Source organism: Schistocerca nitens, chromosome 2 (assembly GCF_023898315.1).
Source record: "Schistocerca nitens isolate TAMUIC-IGC-003100 chromosome 2, iqSchNite1.1, whole genome shotgun sequence".
Classification (NCBI taxonomy): domain Eukaryota; kingdom Metazoa; phylum Arthropoda; class Insecta; order Orthoptera; family Acrididae; genus Schistocerca; species Schistocerca nitens.
Window position 1 is genome coordinate 735541352 of NC_064615.1, and position 17650 is coordinate 735559001.

Consider the following 17650-nt stretch of genomic DNA (forward strand, 5'->3'; position numbering starts at 1 on the left):
AATGAAATAAGTGTTTTAGGGATTTTATGTCTATTTACGAAACGTCAGGAGTAGAATTCGTAAGTGATTTAGGTATGAAAAAATTCGTAGTTCTACTACGAAGTGGGAAATCAGTTTTCTGATTACTTTTGCGACATTCACGCCGAAACCACTAAAACATTTAAAAACACACAGCACTTTGTCGAAAAGGCCATATCCGTATACATCTTACTTACGAAGCCATGGACCATAGGCGTACCCTACTATCAGCTATTACCAGCCGAAATCAGGACTCAAGAACTACTTGGCCATTGTCAATCGTTCTACCTGACAATGGCCAAAGAGTACCTGGTCGAAAACATCGAGGTATTTTAAACACTGGATGCCGCGAGAATCCCGAGAACAGTGTATTCGACCACTTAGCGACCGAGGGCAGCGGCGATTGCGTAGAGTTTTCGGTGCTAACAGACACCCAACACTGTGTGGAAATAACCGCAGAAATCATCGTGGACGTACGACAGACGTATCCGTTAGGACAGTGTGGCTAAATCTGCCATTAAAGGGCTATGACAGCACGACATCGCTTACGGCGCCTCTCCTGGGCTCGTAACCATTTCGGTTGGACCCTAAACGACTGGAAAACCGTGGCCTGATCAGATGTCCGATAACCATTCGATGGTATTCATGTTAGACCATATGGGTGGCCAAGTCATTCGCTTCTTCTAACTTCTCGCGAGTAACTGTGGCCCAGAGACATAGCACATTGTCAACCATAAACATTCCATCGTTGTTCAATGAATGGCTGCAAATGGCGTAGTAAGAGTAAATGGCTGAGGTGTGGTATCATCGGCACACTCTTGACATTGTGGATCTCGAAATACTGAACCCCTCAACGATTTCCGAAACGGAATGTTCCATGCGTCTGGTACCAACTACATTTCAGCGTTCCGTTAACTCCCACCGTAAGACCGTAATCAGGCCGGGAATCTTTCCACGTGAATCACCTGAGTACAAATGACAGCTCCGCCGCCAATTAACCGCCATTTTATACCTTGTGTAGGTGGTACTACCGCCATCTGTGCACGAGTACCGCTATCTGTGCACGACATATCGCTTTCCCATAACTTTTCGTCACATCCGTGTGCAACCACCCGCTCGACTGAAGATCCGTCCTTAAAAACTGGAAAGTTGTGCACATCACACCAAGGGCACCCATGCGATAGTTAGTGTGTGTGGGGGGGCGGCTTTTATGTAGTATTTTTAATATTCTGAAACACGAATGGCAAATTGCAAGAAGCCATGAGAAACTTCCAGTTTCGACTCTGTTAAAAACCTGCGTATTACTTACTTTCTTGGAAGAACAACACCTGATTACGCTATACTTTTCCTTTTTCTGAGAGCTGTGTACACCCTTAGGTCTACGAATATTTAAGAAACGAAATAGGGGAAATAGGGATAATCTGTAGATTTAGAGACCCATATCACTAACGACGATTTAGTGCAGCATTTCGGAACATATTTATGTTTTGAACGACTTCGAAGGAAACAACACACAAAACCGGTTCAGAAAATATCGTTTTTGTGAAATGTAATTAGCTCTTTATTCACATAAATTAATGAGGGCTATTGGCAGGGGATCTCAAACTGATTCCGTATTCTTAAATTTAGAGAATGCGTTTGGCATCGTTCCATACAAGTGACTTCTAATCAAACTGCGTACCCGTGGGGTTGTACGGCTGGAATTGTTATTTCCTGTCAGAAACTCACAATTCGTAGGAGCTGAAGAAAAGTCTTCGAGTAAAACAAAAGTGATATCTGGCGTTCCCAAGAAGGTGCCATAGGCCCTCTTCTGTTCCTAAGCTACATAAAAGATTTAGGAGACAATCTGACGATCACTCTTACACTGTTTGCACATGCTGCAGTTATTTACCATACAGTAATTGCAAAATAATTTAGACACGATGTCTGTATCATGCGAAAATGGGTAATAACGAAAGGTGTGAGGTCACACGACGAAGCATACAGATCTAAATGCTGAAAGTTCAACTACACTACTGGCCATTAAAATTGCTACACCACGAAGACGACGTGCTACAGACGCGAAATTTAACCGACAGGAAGACGATGCTGTGATATGCAAATGATTAGCTTTTCAGAGCATTCACACAAGGTTGGCACCGGTGGCGAAACCTACAACGTGCTGACATGAGGATAGTTTCCAACCGATTTCTCAGGATCTATGCACCCAAATTGCGTGAAAATGTAGTCACATGTCAGTTCTAGTATAATATATTTGTCCAATGAATACCCGTTTATCATCTGCATTTCTTCTTGGTGTAGCAATTTTTGATGGCCAGTAGTGTAAATACCTAGGGATTACAATTACGAATAACTTAAATTGAAATAATTACATAGAAAATTTTCTGGGTAAGGCGAGCCAAAGACTGTTTTATTGCCAGAGCAAGCCTACTAAAGAGACTGCCTACACTATATTTGTCCGTCCTCTTCTCGAGTAATGCTGCCCGCTATGGGATGCTTACCAGATAGGATTCACGGAGGTCATCGAATAAGTTCAAAGAAGGGCACCTCGTTTTGTACTATCGCCAAATAGGTGAGATAGTGTCACGCGTTTTATACGCTAGTTGGGGTGGTAATCATAAAACAAAGGCGTTGCTCGTTACGGCGAGATTTTTCACGAAATTTCAGGCACTAATTCTCTCCTCAGAATTGGAAAATATTTCATTCACATCAATCTACACAGAGACAAACGATAATCGCAATAAAGTGAGAGAAATCAGAGCTCGCTTGAAAAGATTTAAGTTTACAATATTCCACGAGCTGTTGGAGAGTGGAGCAGTTGAGAAATACTCTGTCGGTGGTCTGAGGAACCCTCTGCCAGTATGAGCGACAGAATAGTTATGCGGATGTAGATCTTGGATAAGAGCTGATCTGTTGAGCTGATTTGTGCCTATTAATGAAACGAGAGTCTTTCCACCTGAAAAGAGGCTAATCAAAGCAGTGGGTGACGGACGGTGGACCTGCTGCAAAGGACCAGACTATGGAGGAAGGCTATCTCAATACAACTAAAACAATGGATGACGTACTGTCAGTCGCTCTTTTGCTGTGCTTAATCTCTCACCTTCCTATTTCAATAAAACATCGCTTCTTATATCAGATACATTGGAAATTTGTAAACAGCGCAAATAAATATGTTGTCGAATAAACTGTTCTCCAGATTCTTGCGGCATTCAGTGTTTAAAATACCTCGAGTTTTCGACAAAGTGCGCTTTTATTCTTTGGCCATTGTCAAGTGGAGCGATTGACTGTGGCCAAGTAGTTCTTGGTCAAAGGTTCGTGGCATTTTGATCACTTGATACAGCACGAGACCCTGCGCTCTTGCAAAATATCTTACCGTCCGCCGTCAGGCGTGTATACATGTCTAGATGGCCCTCTCTAGTCGTCTTCTTCAGTGACAGTTTAAATATACTGTTTCGTCATTTACATACACGGATAGCAATGATGAAACAGCAGATTTAAATTGACACTGAATAAGACTAGAGAGGGCCTTCCAGACATTTATACACGCCCGACAGCAAGGCGCATATGGTACAAGTGTAAATTTTCATGGTGTATTGCAACTTTTCCAGTCATGTCAATTTGCATTGCTTTTGTGGATGACTATAGGCGATTCTCTTCCAGTCTTCTACCACCAGGAGATTATAAGGTATGAGAGACGCTTCTCAAAATGTCGCCAACCATTTGAACTGACACAGACAGAAGCTCATAATCCTCAATTAACATTTATCAAGTGATTTACAGCATTTATACCGTAACTACTGAAATTTTGTTATTTATTTTCTCGACTTTTCTCTTGTTGTCCTCTCATCAGAGGCTGAATTTGAGACTTTTTATGAAACAATGTAACTTTACTCACAGTCCACTAATATGCAGATAGGAAGTTTCGGAAGTTTGCTTCTATCTCCTTCGTTCCGTGACAACACTTCCGCAGCGTCCAATGACCATTTCACCTTTCGTCCTTCCTTATTGTCTAATCCTCTTCCAAAAGCTCTGATGATAATGCACAGACACTCTCCTAAATACCTCATGCCTTAAAGACAGTTCACTATTCCTTTATTGGTTTTAGAATGATTCCCTATACTCTTGATGAGCCTCCAATTTTAAGTTTGATATGTTCAGAATGATTATTAACATGTTCATTATCTTCTTTGATTTCTTCTTAAATCTTTTACAGGCTGTAGAATATGTTACAGTCGACATAGAAGAAGGCACCATCAGAGGTCGGATGTTCCAAACGTATACCGACAAACCCATGTACAGATTTGAAGGTATTCCGTATGCAGAACCACCAGTTGGAGATCTCCGATTCCAAGTAAGTAGTTGTCAATATCTGCTCAGTGCAGCTCGGAGAAGCACAACTACGGAATGTAGAAATCACAATCCGTGCACATATTATGTGGGATGATTTACACATAAAACAGAAAAAAGTTTCAAATTTTATGATAATATTGCCGCGAAGACTTTTCACTATCATCACGGACACTTACCTTTTGATGAGTTAATAAGTATGTCACACAAAAACCGTTAGTTGTTTTGACTATACAGATATTAAACAAATGATGAATTTCTACAGGTTTCTAAATCCCACAACGCAGTAAATACGACTGACAGCCTTCTTATGCAACCGCGCAATACAATAATTGTAGATTTATCCGATGTGAGAAAATTATATGTAACATGGTTTCACTGGCCAAAGCAAAGAAAAGCTATTTTTATTTTTAGAATTTCATGAATGTAAGAGAGTTTTAAATGTTAAAGTTAACTATGAAATGAACCTTGAACGTAATCTAATACACAACATTAAATTTGATAAATAGTTTCGTCTGTTCACACAAGCATTTCAGTACTGAAAGAACAAGCAAATTCAGGTAACTGCTTTAGGTAAAACTGACTTACGTAGTCTTTAGGAATACACATATTTCAAGATAAAGTAACGTACAGATATTAATGTCATACCAATTGGGGTAAAGACACTGTGTCAATGTATGCTGTAAAGTTAGACTGCACTGGCTGCATATCTTGCTACTACGTAGGAAAGGAAGCAGCTATCAGATAAAGGTGAACCATAACGAATTTTACGGCCTTACAAAAATAGGGAAATAGTAAACATGAATTATGTATAATCCTCATATCATAGACAGCTTCAGTAAAGTGCTGGCTTTACCAACGAGATAAAAAAGGGTGATTCTAAACCTGTGGCAATAAAAGAAACAGTTTCATTACAGATAATGACTATGTACTCTGCTTATTGCAACTTATATCTTTTGTGCTAGTTATTTCATTATTTGTCATTATTTGTACTGAAACTGTTTGTTCGGTTTGTCACCCTCCATCGGTCATTTACGACTTCGTATTAACTTTCCCTATACTGTCGAAGAAAGTTTCTATTTAGTCGTTCTCCCTCTACGATACCCCGGTACTGTTCCCGATTCAATCTGAAACTCCTCTGCTCCTTATAGCCCTGTGCGAGGCCCTCATTTAGTACTCAAATGTAAAAGCGTCCATCAGTGCTTCGTGATACCTAACAAATGCCTTTGCTTTCCCCGTTCCAGCGCAATGTGGTCATTTGTAATAACTGCACGTTGATCCAGAAGGCCAGGCTTACGGCTGTCACTAGATTATAAAAAATAGCATATTCTCCCTTGCCTTGCCCAGAAACGGGGTTATCCAAACTATCGGCAGCTGATTCCAATGAAGGAGTGGTCAAACTGAACGGGATCCTATCTTCTCCCATAGCAATTAGTTTACATTTCATCTCTGTGTTATCCACCTTCAACTGTATTACTTGATTTACCAAAGACTCAACTGCCTCCCACTCGAAAACACCCTGTGTCTCGAACTCTGATATAGTGGGACCCTTATGCATCAAACTACCACCACAATAACAACAACATAAGCAAACTGTACCACAACGACAACAACAGAAAAACACACAGAGAAGACAACAATATCGGCAACTGCAATATCAGCATATAAATTCCACGCTTTACACCTAATCATAAGCGACCTCAACTCAGTACGTTCTTTTCCAAAATGGCCATAGTGATGCCACGTATGACATACAAGTAGTGCTGACTCGGCACATGGTGCACTGTGGTCTAACGGATTGTACTGCGTGCACCTCACTAATTGCAAGTAGTACTCTATATTAATTCACACAATAAGACAGCCGATTCCTCTGACTTCACACACTCCACCTTCATGATTCGATGACAGTCTCGCTTTGTATTCAAATCCCTTGCACACGAGCCAGTAAAAGGAGAAAAAACAGTTTGTTCTCTTGTAACCTTCCCGCTACATGACTCTTTATGAAATTTAGCCCACCTTTACCCCCCACTCTATGAAAAGTCTACATCTACCAAAACTATGTACCCACAAACTGTTATCCAACTTAAACTCCTATGCTAATCTTTAACTACACAGTACCTAATTTGATTTGAAGTGTAGCAGTTCTGAATACAGGTTGTCTTTGTATTAAATGAGCAATTGAAGTTAAATTATTACCTGACCCTAATCAGAATTTCCATGTGCCTCGTGTCTAGGCAACACTGTTGCAGGATTCTCGAAAGCACAATAGCAGACCACAAGCAGGGAGCAGCTAAGTTAGATTTATATTTTTAAATAAAATTTCCAAACCATATTCAAGCTGTTGCATACCATATGGTACAATGTGATAACGCGTAATGATAAACCTTCCTAAAACAGTGTAATGAGGTGAGTAACTATTCGTATGAAATGGTATTCCAAGACAACGATTTTAGAATGAAGTATGAATGCAAAATGACAGAGAAAAATTTCGCATCATCTTCACACATAACATTGCTTAAGAAAGCGAACAATGATTTGAAAATGGTACAGTGTTAAGAGAGAATTTCTATAAAAATCAAACAGCTTAATCAGTTTATATCTTAATACATGATTCAGTGAAGTGGGATGATCTCTCTCTCAGCTCTGAGCAAGTTAACTAGCTGACAATAATTCCGACAAGCTGCGTTGTGCTGCAGTTTTACCTCAGACTTCTTCTCTTAAAAATAATACTAATAACAATATCCAAAATTTATATTCTTGTCGCCTTCCAATATATTCATCATATTCATCCTTGATGTCCTATACAATAAATCTTTCTTCATCTAAAAGATACAGGCACAAGTCAACACAGCACTACTGAATACGTCCATCACCTACCACATTTCAACTAAGAGTGTGTTAGATTGCGCAGAGGCAAAGACTGGGGCACAACAAGACCACAGATTGCTTAGCAGTAACGTAACTTGCTCTCACTCTGACGTAGACATCAATAGTTTACAAAAATCAAATTGACATTTCTACTTTACTCACCTTCCTACTGCCCGCCCTGATAGCCGTACATGTTAAAGCGCCCACTTCTGGCGTGGGTGGATGCATCGGCCCCGGATCGAGTGCGCCCGGCGAATTCACGCTGAAGAATGGTGTGCCAGCCCACCTGCATGTGCTTTTTAGGCTATTTCTCACGTTCCCCTAGGTAAATATCGGGCTGGTACCCAAGTGTCGTCTCAATTACACGATTCGCAAACACTTAGAAAATTCTCGGCCAGTTTCACATAACATTACAAGCGGGCAGTTGTGATAAAAATCTTCGGTTCCATGGAGTACAGTAACGGGCTGGTGAAAGGAAGGGCATCCAGCCATCCCTTAAACCAACCATGGAAGGTCCGTAAATAATGATGCTGAACCTGCACCGACACGGGACCACGGCACTGCTGCTAGCCGCGCTGGTGATGTGGATCCACCGGTGGACATCAGAATTCGGAGTTGGGTGACGTTAAACGGCCATTTCTTTTACCAGGTATAGAGATCAGAGGTGATCTGTACGGTGGATGGTGGAACTGGGCTTTCATAGGTCAAGAAGCCAGTAGTTCACCAATCTGGGCGAAGAAGCAGTGGAGCAGCAGATATGGAAGTTTGGTTGTTGTCCGAAGTAGTGTGGTAAAAAGAGCTCTTTTGAACGTTTATTTTATTACACAGCAAACGATAACACTAGTGACGACTCCCAGATGTGTCAGTGACCCCCCCCCCGCCCTCCCACCCCCCCCCCCCCCCCCCCACCGCCCCCCGCGCCCTACCTCCACAAAGGAGTAAGCTGTTCAAGATAGGTGGGGAGTTGAAGCCGTCAATAACCGGCTTGTTGTTACCGGTAGCTTCCAGGGTCTATCGGCCGGTGGAGTCATTGCGTTAGTAATTTAGCAAGGACGCCGACACCATCAGCGGTTCGAAACCTGCAATGCAGTCTATAGTCCGTACACGGCAAGGGCAGGGTGCGCAGTATCACACTGTGGGCCAAGTGGGGAGGATTCAGCTCCCAGCAAGTAGGCCTGTCCGCGCAAGCAGAGGAAAGCAGTAGCAGAGTTTCCCCGCCCAAGCACAGCTGCGTGCATAACACAGGTTGCCAGGGCAAGAGGCTGGCAGCGACGGTAACAGCCAGGCCGGTGGCCCACCAGTTGATGCCACTAAGTCAGCGGCATCAGACTTATAAGGAGAAGTCCTCACCGGTGGGCCGGCCGCGGTGGCCGTGCGGTTCTGGCGCTGCAGTCCGGAACCGCGGGACTGCTACGGTCCCAGGTTCGAATCCTGCCTCGGGCATGGGTGTGTGTGATGTCCTTAGGTTAGTCAGGTTTAAGTAGTTCTAAGTTCTAGGGGACTTATGACCTAAGATGTTGAGTCCCATAGTGCTCAGAGCCATTTGAACCATTTGAACCTCACCGGTGGGATCCACTTCTTAAAACTGTATTTACGGTTATGTAGGTTAAGACCCAAGTTATCACACCCTGCAGGCATATATCCTGCTGAGCCCTCATTTGCGAGTTGCTGAAAAATAAAAACGGAATTTTGCATTACGCACAATAGCATTGAAGAAGTAATATCATATTGAGCATTTGCTTGTTGTAATCTACAGGGTTAGGCGTCGACGTGCAGTGGGTTCGAATCTCATCAGGTACTTTAAATTTTTATCGAAATTACTTTGATCATTGTTTTTATTCACTTTATTGGTTTAGATTTAATATTTTATTTTTATCCCTTTGTCGCATCATTTTAATCGTCATATCAACTTCTTCATTTACTCTCATTATTTTTCATATCATTCTTTTTCCGTTAGAAATCTTTGTTCATGTGATTTTAATTAATTTTATGTGTTAGTTTCGATTTAATTTGTTTCCTTTTATCATAATGTTCTTTTCGTCCATGTTGTTTTATTTATTATTTCTATTCCTCATTCTGCTTGCATTTTGTTCTACTTATAATCCCTTCTTTCGTTTCAGTCTTCATCTGCATTATTTCGTGCAAAGTGGAATAGAAATTCAGAATATCTTTCAAACGTTTGTACGACGATTAAGATCCAAAAAGGCGAACATCTTGTAACGAAATATACTGCACGGTCAGTATAAATAGATTACTACCTCATTCGGTTTTTAGCTGGTAGATCAGCATTTTAAAATATTCAAATATTACAATATAAATACAATTAAATTCTCATTCACAAAAATTCCGAGTGGAGAAAGAATACTATTAAGAACAAATGAAAACAAATGAAAAACTTCATACAACGATTAAAATGATGTGAGAAAGGGACAGAAATAAAAAATTGGATTTAAATCAACTAAATCAATGAAAATAGCGACTACAGTCATTTCGGCAAAGATTTAAAAATAAAAAATGTTGAAAACCTGGCAGGATTCGAACTCTCATCCTTTTGCAGATGAAAACCTTACCCTATGTATCACACCACACAACAGGTCTATAATTTCTTTTCTTTTTTAATGCTACTGCGTCTCACGCAAAATTCCGAAGTCGTCGATTATTCGCAAACGAGGACCCACCAGTGTGAATGATTGCAGGGCATGATACCTGGGATCTTGACCTACATCACCATACAGATGCATTAAAAAATTCGATCCGACTGCTTGGATCCTATCTTCATTAGGGCAGATGTTAGGTCCGTGGTTACCAGGGACCAAGTCCACATGTAGCGTCTTGCTGGCCATGTCAAGTCAAACACCAGTCTGGATTTCTCCTTGAAGTTCATGGCTATCAGACTGCATGCTTCGTGCTAGAAATCAGCAGTATTCAGACAGGTTTGACTCGTCCCTTTTTTTTTTGCCAAGGCATGGGTTGCTATCACATAAGCCACAACAGAGACTCGGATCAGATCTGAAGCTATCAGGTCATCAACTTCACTGCGACTCTGCGTTTCTGCTTCATGGATGATACTGGAACTCTGGTCCCTCTGCTATGTGATAACTGCCTGACGCCGTTGTGACAGTACTTGTTATATCAGCAGGTCGTTCCTGATGTAAGTTCACCTGGATAGCCATTGCCTGACCAGCTACAATGAGATTCTCCATCAACAGTGGTGATGACTTGATTTTATTTATCCATACCCAATAAAAATGACGCGCCACAACAGTAATCACATATTTGAATTCGAGTTCCTACAGGCTATTTAAAAACGTTATACACTAAGGTGACAAACCATGGGATGCGGTATCACGTACACAAGGTATAAAAGGGCAGTGCACTGGCGGAGTTATCATTTGTACTAATGTAGTTATGTAAAAAGGTTTTCCGGCTTCATTATGGCCGCGCGACGGGAATTAACAGACTTTGAAGGTGGAATGCTAGATGGAGCTAGATGCATGGGACACTCCATTGTGTAAATCGTTAGGGAATTCATAACTCCGAGATCCACTGTGCCAACAGCTTGCCGAGAATACCAAATTTCAGGCATTACCTCTCATCACGGACAACTCAGCGGCCAACGGGCCTTCACTTAATGACCGAGAGCAGCGGCATTTGAGTAGCATTGTTAGTACCATTGGAGAAACAACACTGCGTAAATAACCTCAGAAATGGGCTATGGCAGTAAACGACCGACATGAGTGTATATGTTAACAGCACGTCACCTAAGGCGCCTCTCCTGGGCTAGTGACCGTATGTACTGAATCCTACGCGAGTGGAAAAATATGACCTGCTCAGACGAATCCCAATTTCAGTTAGTAAGATCTGATGATTGGGCTCTAGAATGGACCCAAATTATCAACAAGACACTGTGCAAGCTGGTGTTGGCTCGATAATGATGTTGGCTGTGTTTATATGGAATGAACGGGGTCCTCTTGTCCAACTGAACCGAATATTCACTGGTAATGGTTATGTGCTGCTGTTTGGAGACGACTTGCAGCCATTCACGGACCTCATATTTCCACACAACAATGGAATTTTTGTGGATGAGAGTACGCCATGTCACCGCTACGGTCGCAGGTTCGAATCCTGCCTCGGGCATGGATGTTTGTGATGTCCTTAGGTTAGTTAGGTTTAACTAGTTCTAAGTTCTAGGGGACTAATGACCTCAGCAGTTGAGTCCCATAGTGCTCGGAGCCATTTGAACCATTTTTTGAGTACGCCATGTCACCAGGATACAATAACTCGCGAATAGTTTGAAGTACATTTCGCCCATTCCGAAGGATGTTTTCGCCACCCAGGTCGCCCGACATGAATACCGTCGAAGATTTATGGGACAGAAACGAGAGGTCAGTTCGTGCACAAAATCCTGCAAACAACACTTTCGCAATTATAATAAGAGGGCTTTAGAGACGCGGGGCTCACTATTTCTGCAGAGGATTTCCAGCGGCTTGTTGAGTCCATGCCAGGTTGACTTCCTGCACTACGCCGGGTAAAACGCAGTCCAACACGACATTAGCAGGAATCCCATGATTTTTGTCACCTCAGTGCACACTTCACCACAATTTCGTAAAGTCCACAAACATAAAACTACACCATCTTGTTTTATTATTCACAAAGATCCTAGCTAGCCTAAAAGAATCAAACATCCTTCAGTTATTGGCGTTTCTAAACACGCCTTTATACGTCTCGGTTTGGAGAAACTGGGATGAATACTGAGTAACATTAATTATTCTTTTATCTAAGAGCGTACAGTATGAGGCCATTCGACTGAACCAATGATTTTCCCACCTGCGTGCATGCACGCAGCACACAGCTACTTGGACCAGCCGTGAAGCGACTCAATATCGGTGCATCGATCGCATGGTGGTAGCGGCTTTACACGCTAGTGAAATAACCAACAGGCACAACACCCGAGAACCGCTCGATTATGTGATATCGATGTTACTGGAGAGCGAAAATCACTTCAGTACATGGGAATGGAGAAGGAATATGCTTATGGTAACAGGGAAATAGTTATTTCTGTTTTTGAATTACATCATTTAGAAAAGCTATACGTCTCAGGATAAGGAGATGAAGTTTGAAGTTTTTCTCTAGAAGGCGAATACCGTATCATAGGCGAGTAGCCTTCTAAAAGAGGAAGATTCGAAGTATTGTGGGTGACACCACGGTATTTTAAGCTAAGGACTCTAACGCTAAGTGGTACATTAGGACGAACTGTATCGAAGAAAATGTCCATCTGTTCTTTGGCAAAGAAGAGACTTCTCCAGCAATACTACACCTCTGTTGGCATGTATATTTTTGGGAGAGCTATTCCATGCCACACTAGCTTGCACGTTGAGTCGCGCCATCTGAACTGTTCGCGTCGATATGAGCAGGTAGTTGCAGACTGGCAATAATGATTCATGAACTACTGTTTGTAATGAATCACAAATTCTACAAATATCCACTTGTACCGATATCTATATTCCTGTACGCTAAAAATCTAAAAATAATTAGTTTTTGTGTCATTACTTTATTTAGTTCTTCCTGATTAAATTTATGCCTTATTCATCGAGAAACAAGTTCTAGAAATCTGTTTTATTTGATTTTTGTGTTAAGAGTCCGCAACTAAATGTTATCTCAGTTTTTGCATGCTCTAAGATTTATGCAATTTCGAATATAAATTTCTTAAGGGACGGTAGCTGATAGCGCGCAGTAATCTTAGTAAAGAAGTTTTCTTGTATGCAGTGCCATATTACAATTCAGGTTTATAAGTAAGATGTATATTCAGTTAAATGTGATTATTTTTTGAAGTTGAAATTGTTTTCGGTAGTGATACTTGATAGTCTATTGATAATGAGTATTTTAGCTAATAGAAAAACTCGATTTCAAGGAAAGGAACTCTTTTCACAAAGTTACAGGGATCATGCGTATCTCGAATTTGTGATCGTACGGGATGTGGAAATATATATATATATATATATATATATATATATATTTGTAGCGGTGAAACATTCAAGACACTATCCGATTAATGCCTCACCAAGAAAGCTGAAACACTCTTCTGGGCTCACAAATACAGATATATGAGCCGACTGTGGTTATGGCGAAATTTTCAATTCTCTTCGAGTACATCTTTGTAGTAGTGTTTGTAGAGGTTACGGTAAGATTAAGGCAGCAAAAATTATCCGAATTGCTAATGATATTGGCATTATATATACTAACTGCAACAGTGAACCTCTAAGACCTGCAGTGGTACCGTATTTCAGACCAGCTTCAGGTAGAAGTGTCCGCTGAATACAGTTTGTATGTTGTACACAGCACCACAGAAATTTTGTACTGTCGTGGTCTTACAACCGCCACCCACCAAAATGCGTAGATGCACAGAATTATTTGGATGAGCTGTGCAGTCCGTGGTAATTTCGGCTTTTAAAGCTGTTTCCACCGAAGTTAAGGAAAGGAAGGAAAGTTGCGCAAATATAGAGTTGTTTTTGTAGAGGGCTGCCAAAAGGGAAACCACAATTCAAAAAGTTATATTTCTGCAGTACCGATTGTGAATAGTGACAAATTTACTTACTTTCGAGTACACACAAGATATTTCCGCAGCTGTGTGAAGAAGAAGTGGAAGAATGAGTGAAAGATGAAAGTACTGTGAAACTTTTCAATAAATTCGATAAGAAACTTAGTGTCTGTTAGACACATTTCTTATGACATGATGATTCTAACGCCTACATAAATAGGGAATGGACACTCGCTTACGAAAACTATAACAGATTATGAAGAATACTGATTTCTCGTGTGGAAAATGTACAAAGTGTAGGCTACCAGATAGAGTTATAGACACTGTAATATTATAGTATGATCACAGAAGTAACGTGAAAAATTTACTGGAAATGCCATAGATCAGAATATTACATCGATATTTGGTGCAACGGGTCACTAATCACGACGCAAGTCAGGAGCACTGAAGCCGCTGGTACTTCTAAGTTTCACAAAACTGTACTACTTGCTTCTGTTTCGAATGCAATAAAGCCAGTAAGTCGAGACTTACGCTACACAGAACTACCCAGAAAATATCTGAAGGCAGCAATCACAACTGAAATCAACAATTCACTAATCTCATTTGGTTTGAGATTCCTAAAATTGTGTTTCTTGCCTTCAAAACAGTGATGGGTGATACATTAAATGTAGTCGCAAATGCGAATATGGACAACCATCAGCTGCAGAATGGAATAACAACAACGAGAATGTATGCCGGACCGGAATTCGAACCTGGATTTCCCTCGTATCGCCAGCGGTCCCATTACCATTTGGCTATCCGTGCACGAGTCGGTGCAAGACCCAAACTTCCATATATCGTCAACCATGCGTCTGTAACTTGTCCTCGTACATCCATTACGTATACTTCCGTAGAGGTCAGACATTTTACTTGAAAGTCGTTTTCCCGGTGTCATTTGATAAATACGATATTGCAGTACCTGTGTTATTCTGAATACAATGTAAAGTTCCTTTTGACATTCATGCTCGCGTTAAGTGGGAAGTCCGGGTTCGAGTCTCGAGCCGGCACAAATTTTCACTGTCGTCATTCCATTCTACAGCTGATGGCTGGCCATATCGCAACTGCGAATACATTTAACATATTTCATAACTTCTGTAGTCACAGCATGTCCAAAGGAACTTTGCATCGAACTCAGAGTAACACAGGCCCTGTAGTATCGTATTTATGGAGGACGTCATTGATGCTGTAATTTCATTTAATGATGATCGTTTAGGTAAACTGCAAATGCTAAAAATCTTACTCTTTTAATCTGATGTCAGTGCAGTCGGAGGTCCTCAGACACCACCCATTCATCGCATACAGATGGCCAAGTGTAGCATGGGCACGTGGAGACTGGATTAAACAGCAGAGACACAAGGATACCAAGAATAAGAAAGAGACTGGATTAAATACCAGAGACACAAGGATACCAAGAATAAGAAAGTCAGAGACTGGATTAAATACCAGAGACACACGGATACCAAGAAAGTCTCGGGCGGAAGTGGAGGATACAGAAAATGAGTGTGGCTATGATGAATTCATTCTTTCAAAGAAATGTCTGAGTTACACGCTATTTATTATAATAAATTACTTTCTTGCGATTTTCCGTTTTCGACCTCTGTCATGTGATTTGTACATGCTTCTTACAAACTAATGAAGACATGATATTCATATTCTACATCGATTCTCTTTGAGAAACTGTGAAGTGCATGGCAGAGGGCATAATCAAGTCTACCAGTTTTATGGCTGTTTCCCGTTTCATTCGCGTATGGGCCATGGGAGGATTAAATGTCCTACGAATTTTACGCCTAGCTATTCGTATGAGTTCACTGATTCCAACTGTGACTCACTGATATTATAGCAAGAGGACATTACAGTTTTCGTTTTACGAAGTGCACAATTTTATATTTCTGAAACTTCAAGCAGATTGCAATCTTTGCACCACTTTGAAATATTGTCAATACCTAACTGAATATATATGCAACTTCTTTCAGATTGTGCTTCATTATAGATAATTGTGCCATCTGCGAAGAGTCTGAGGTCACTATTCATAGTGTCCGGAAGGCCACTAATACACAATATGAACAGCAAGGGAACCAACACATTTCCGTGGGGCACCACTCGAAGTTACTGCTACCTCTGTCGAAGACTCTTCTACGTCCTCCCTACAATAAACCCTTAGTTCACTCACAAATTTCGCTTGATACCCCATACGATCTTAATTTTGATAATTAGCGTAGGTGTGGTTCTGAAACAAATGCTTTTCGTAAATCGAGAAATACTGCATCTTCCTGACTGTCTGGATCCATTGCTTCCGGTACGTCATGTGAGAAAAGTGCGAGTTGGGTTTCACATGATTGATGTTTTCGAAATCCGCTATGGTTGGCCTACAAGAGGTAATTCTGTTCGAGATATCTCATTATGTTTGAGCTCAGATTATGACCTGAGATTCCACAATTAATGGATACCAGGAATTTTGGACGGTAGTTTTGTGGATCACTTGTGCTGTCGTTATTGTAGATGGGTGTGAACTGTACTTTCTTCCAATTACAGGGCACGCTTTTTTGTTCAAGAGATCTGCGACAGATTACAGTTAACAGAGGGGCTCATTCGGCTACAAATTTGGTATATAATCTGACAGGGATTCCGTTGGGATATGGGCCTTTGGCCAGTTATAATTATTTCAGCTGTTTCTCTACGCGCCGGCCGGAGTGGGAGTGCGGTTCTAGGCGCTACAGTCTGGAACCGAGCGAGTGCTACAGTCGCAGGTTCGAATCCTGCCTCGGGCATGGATGTGTGTGATGGCCTTAGGTTAGTTAGGTTTAAGTAGTTCTAAGTTCTAGGGGACTGATGACCTCAGAAGTTAAGTCCCATAGTGCTCAGAGCCATTTGAACAATTTTTTTTTTTTCTCTACGCCGCTGGCGTTAATATCTAGGTCACTCACCTTTTAAATTATGTGTTATCCTTTGTAAAGGCACATTTGAAAATAAACGTTCTGCTTTTGCCTTGTAACTCTCAATTTCACTTCCTGTCTCATACTTGAGTGACTGGACAACAACTCTGATGCCACTTTAGTTGCCCTTTGTACTTTGGTATTCGTCGTTGCTGTAGGTGCTTAAAGGTTACTGAAAGCTGTTTCGATGTTTACGTCATGAAGAAGGTCAGATCTATTTCTTTCCATTAGATCTAATATATTTCCGGCATGATTGGGGTTCAGAACTGTCTCTTCTAGGTAGTTGTATCAAGTCTACCGCTAAGAAAACTGTAATTTTCCCAGTTGACACTTGGGCGGTTAATGACTCCGCGAATTATTTCATGGTGATTAGGGAAGTTATGTACTGGAAAACTGAAGTTCTCTCTGAAATTTCCGGTTATGTCAGGAGACGGGTCTGGTGGTCTATATAGGAGATACCAGTCACAATTTTATGTCTATCCTTTATACTGAGTCTTGCCCAAACACCTCTCATGCAGCTTCAGTTTATATCTCAGTAGATTTTGTAGAATGCTTAAAAGAAAATATTGAACTAAAACTACAGTGAAACATTCGTTTTTGCATGGATTACATTTACTACTTATTCCACAAAGCAACACCAGAAAATGAAATAAACGCAATAAAACCAATGTTTCTAGTGCAAATAAAGTAATTCTAGTACAGTAAACATAGAGGAACCGTCAGAAAAAGGCTCACAGTTACGACTTCAGTAGTTCTTTACGAAAAAGTAAATGAAGTTGACCAATTTAACATGCGCGAGGTAGGGTGTGTGTGTGTGTGTGTGTGTTTGAGGTTTACGGGCGCTAAACAGCGGGGTCATCAGCGCCCAGCGAGGTAGGGAGTACCGGCTCCCTGAGTGGCATTTCAC

The 17650-nt window shown here is 41.1% G+C and overlaps 1 protein-coding gene across 1 annotated transcript in view; it reads left to right on the top strand.

The window, feature by feature from the left end:
• Positions 1–17650, top strand: part of LOC126236947 (esterase FE4-like) — an 86147-nt gene that overhangs the window by 664 nt on the left and 67833 nt on the right. Inside the window, exon 2 of the mRNA XM_049946641.1 lies at positions 4232–4369. Coding sequence (XP_049802598.1) covers positions 4232–4369 — 138 coding nt within the window. The remainder of the gene's footprint in view (positions 1–4231; positions 4370–17650) is intronic.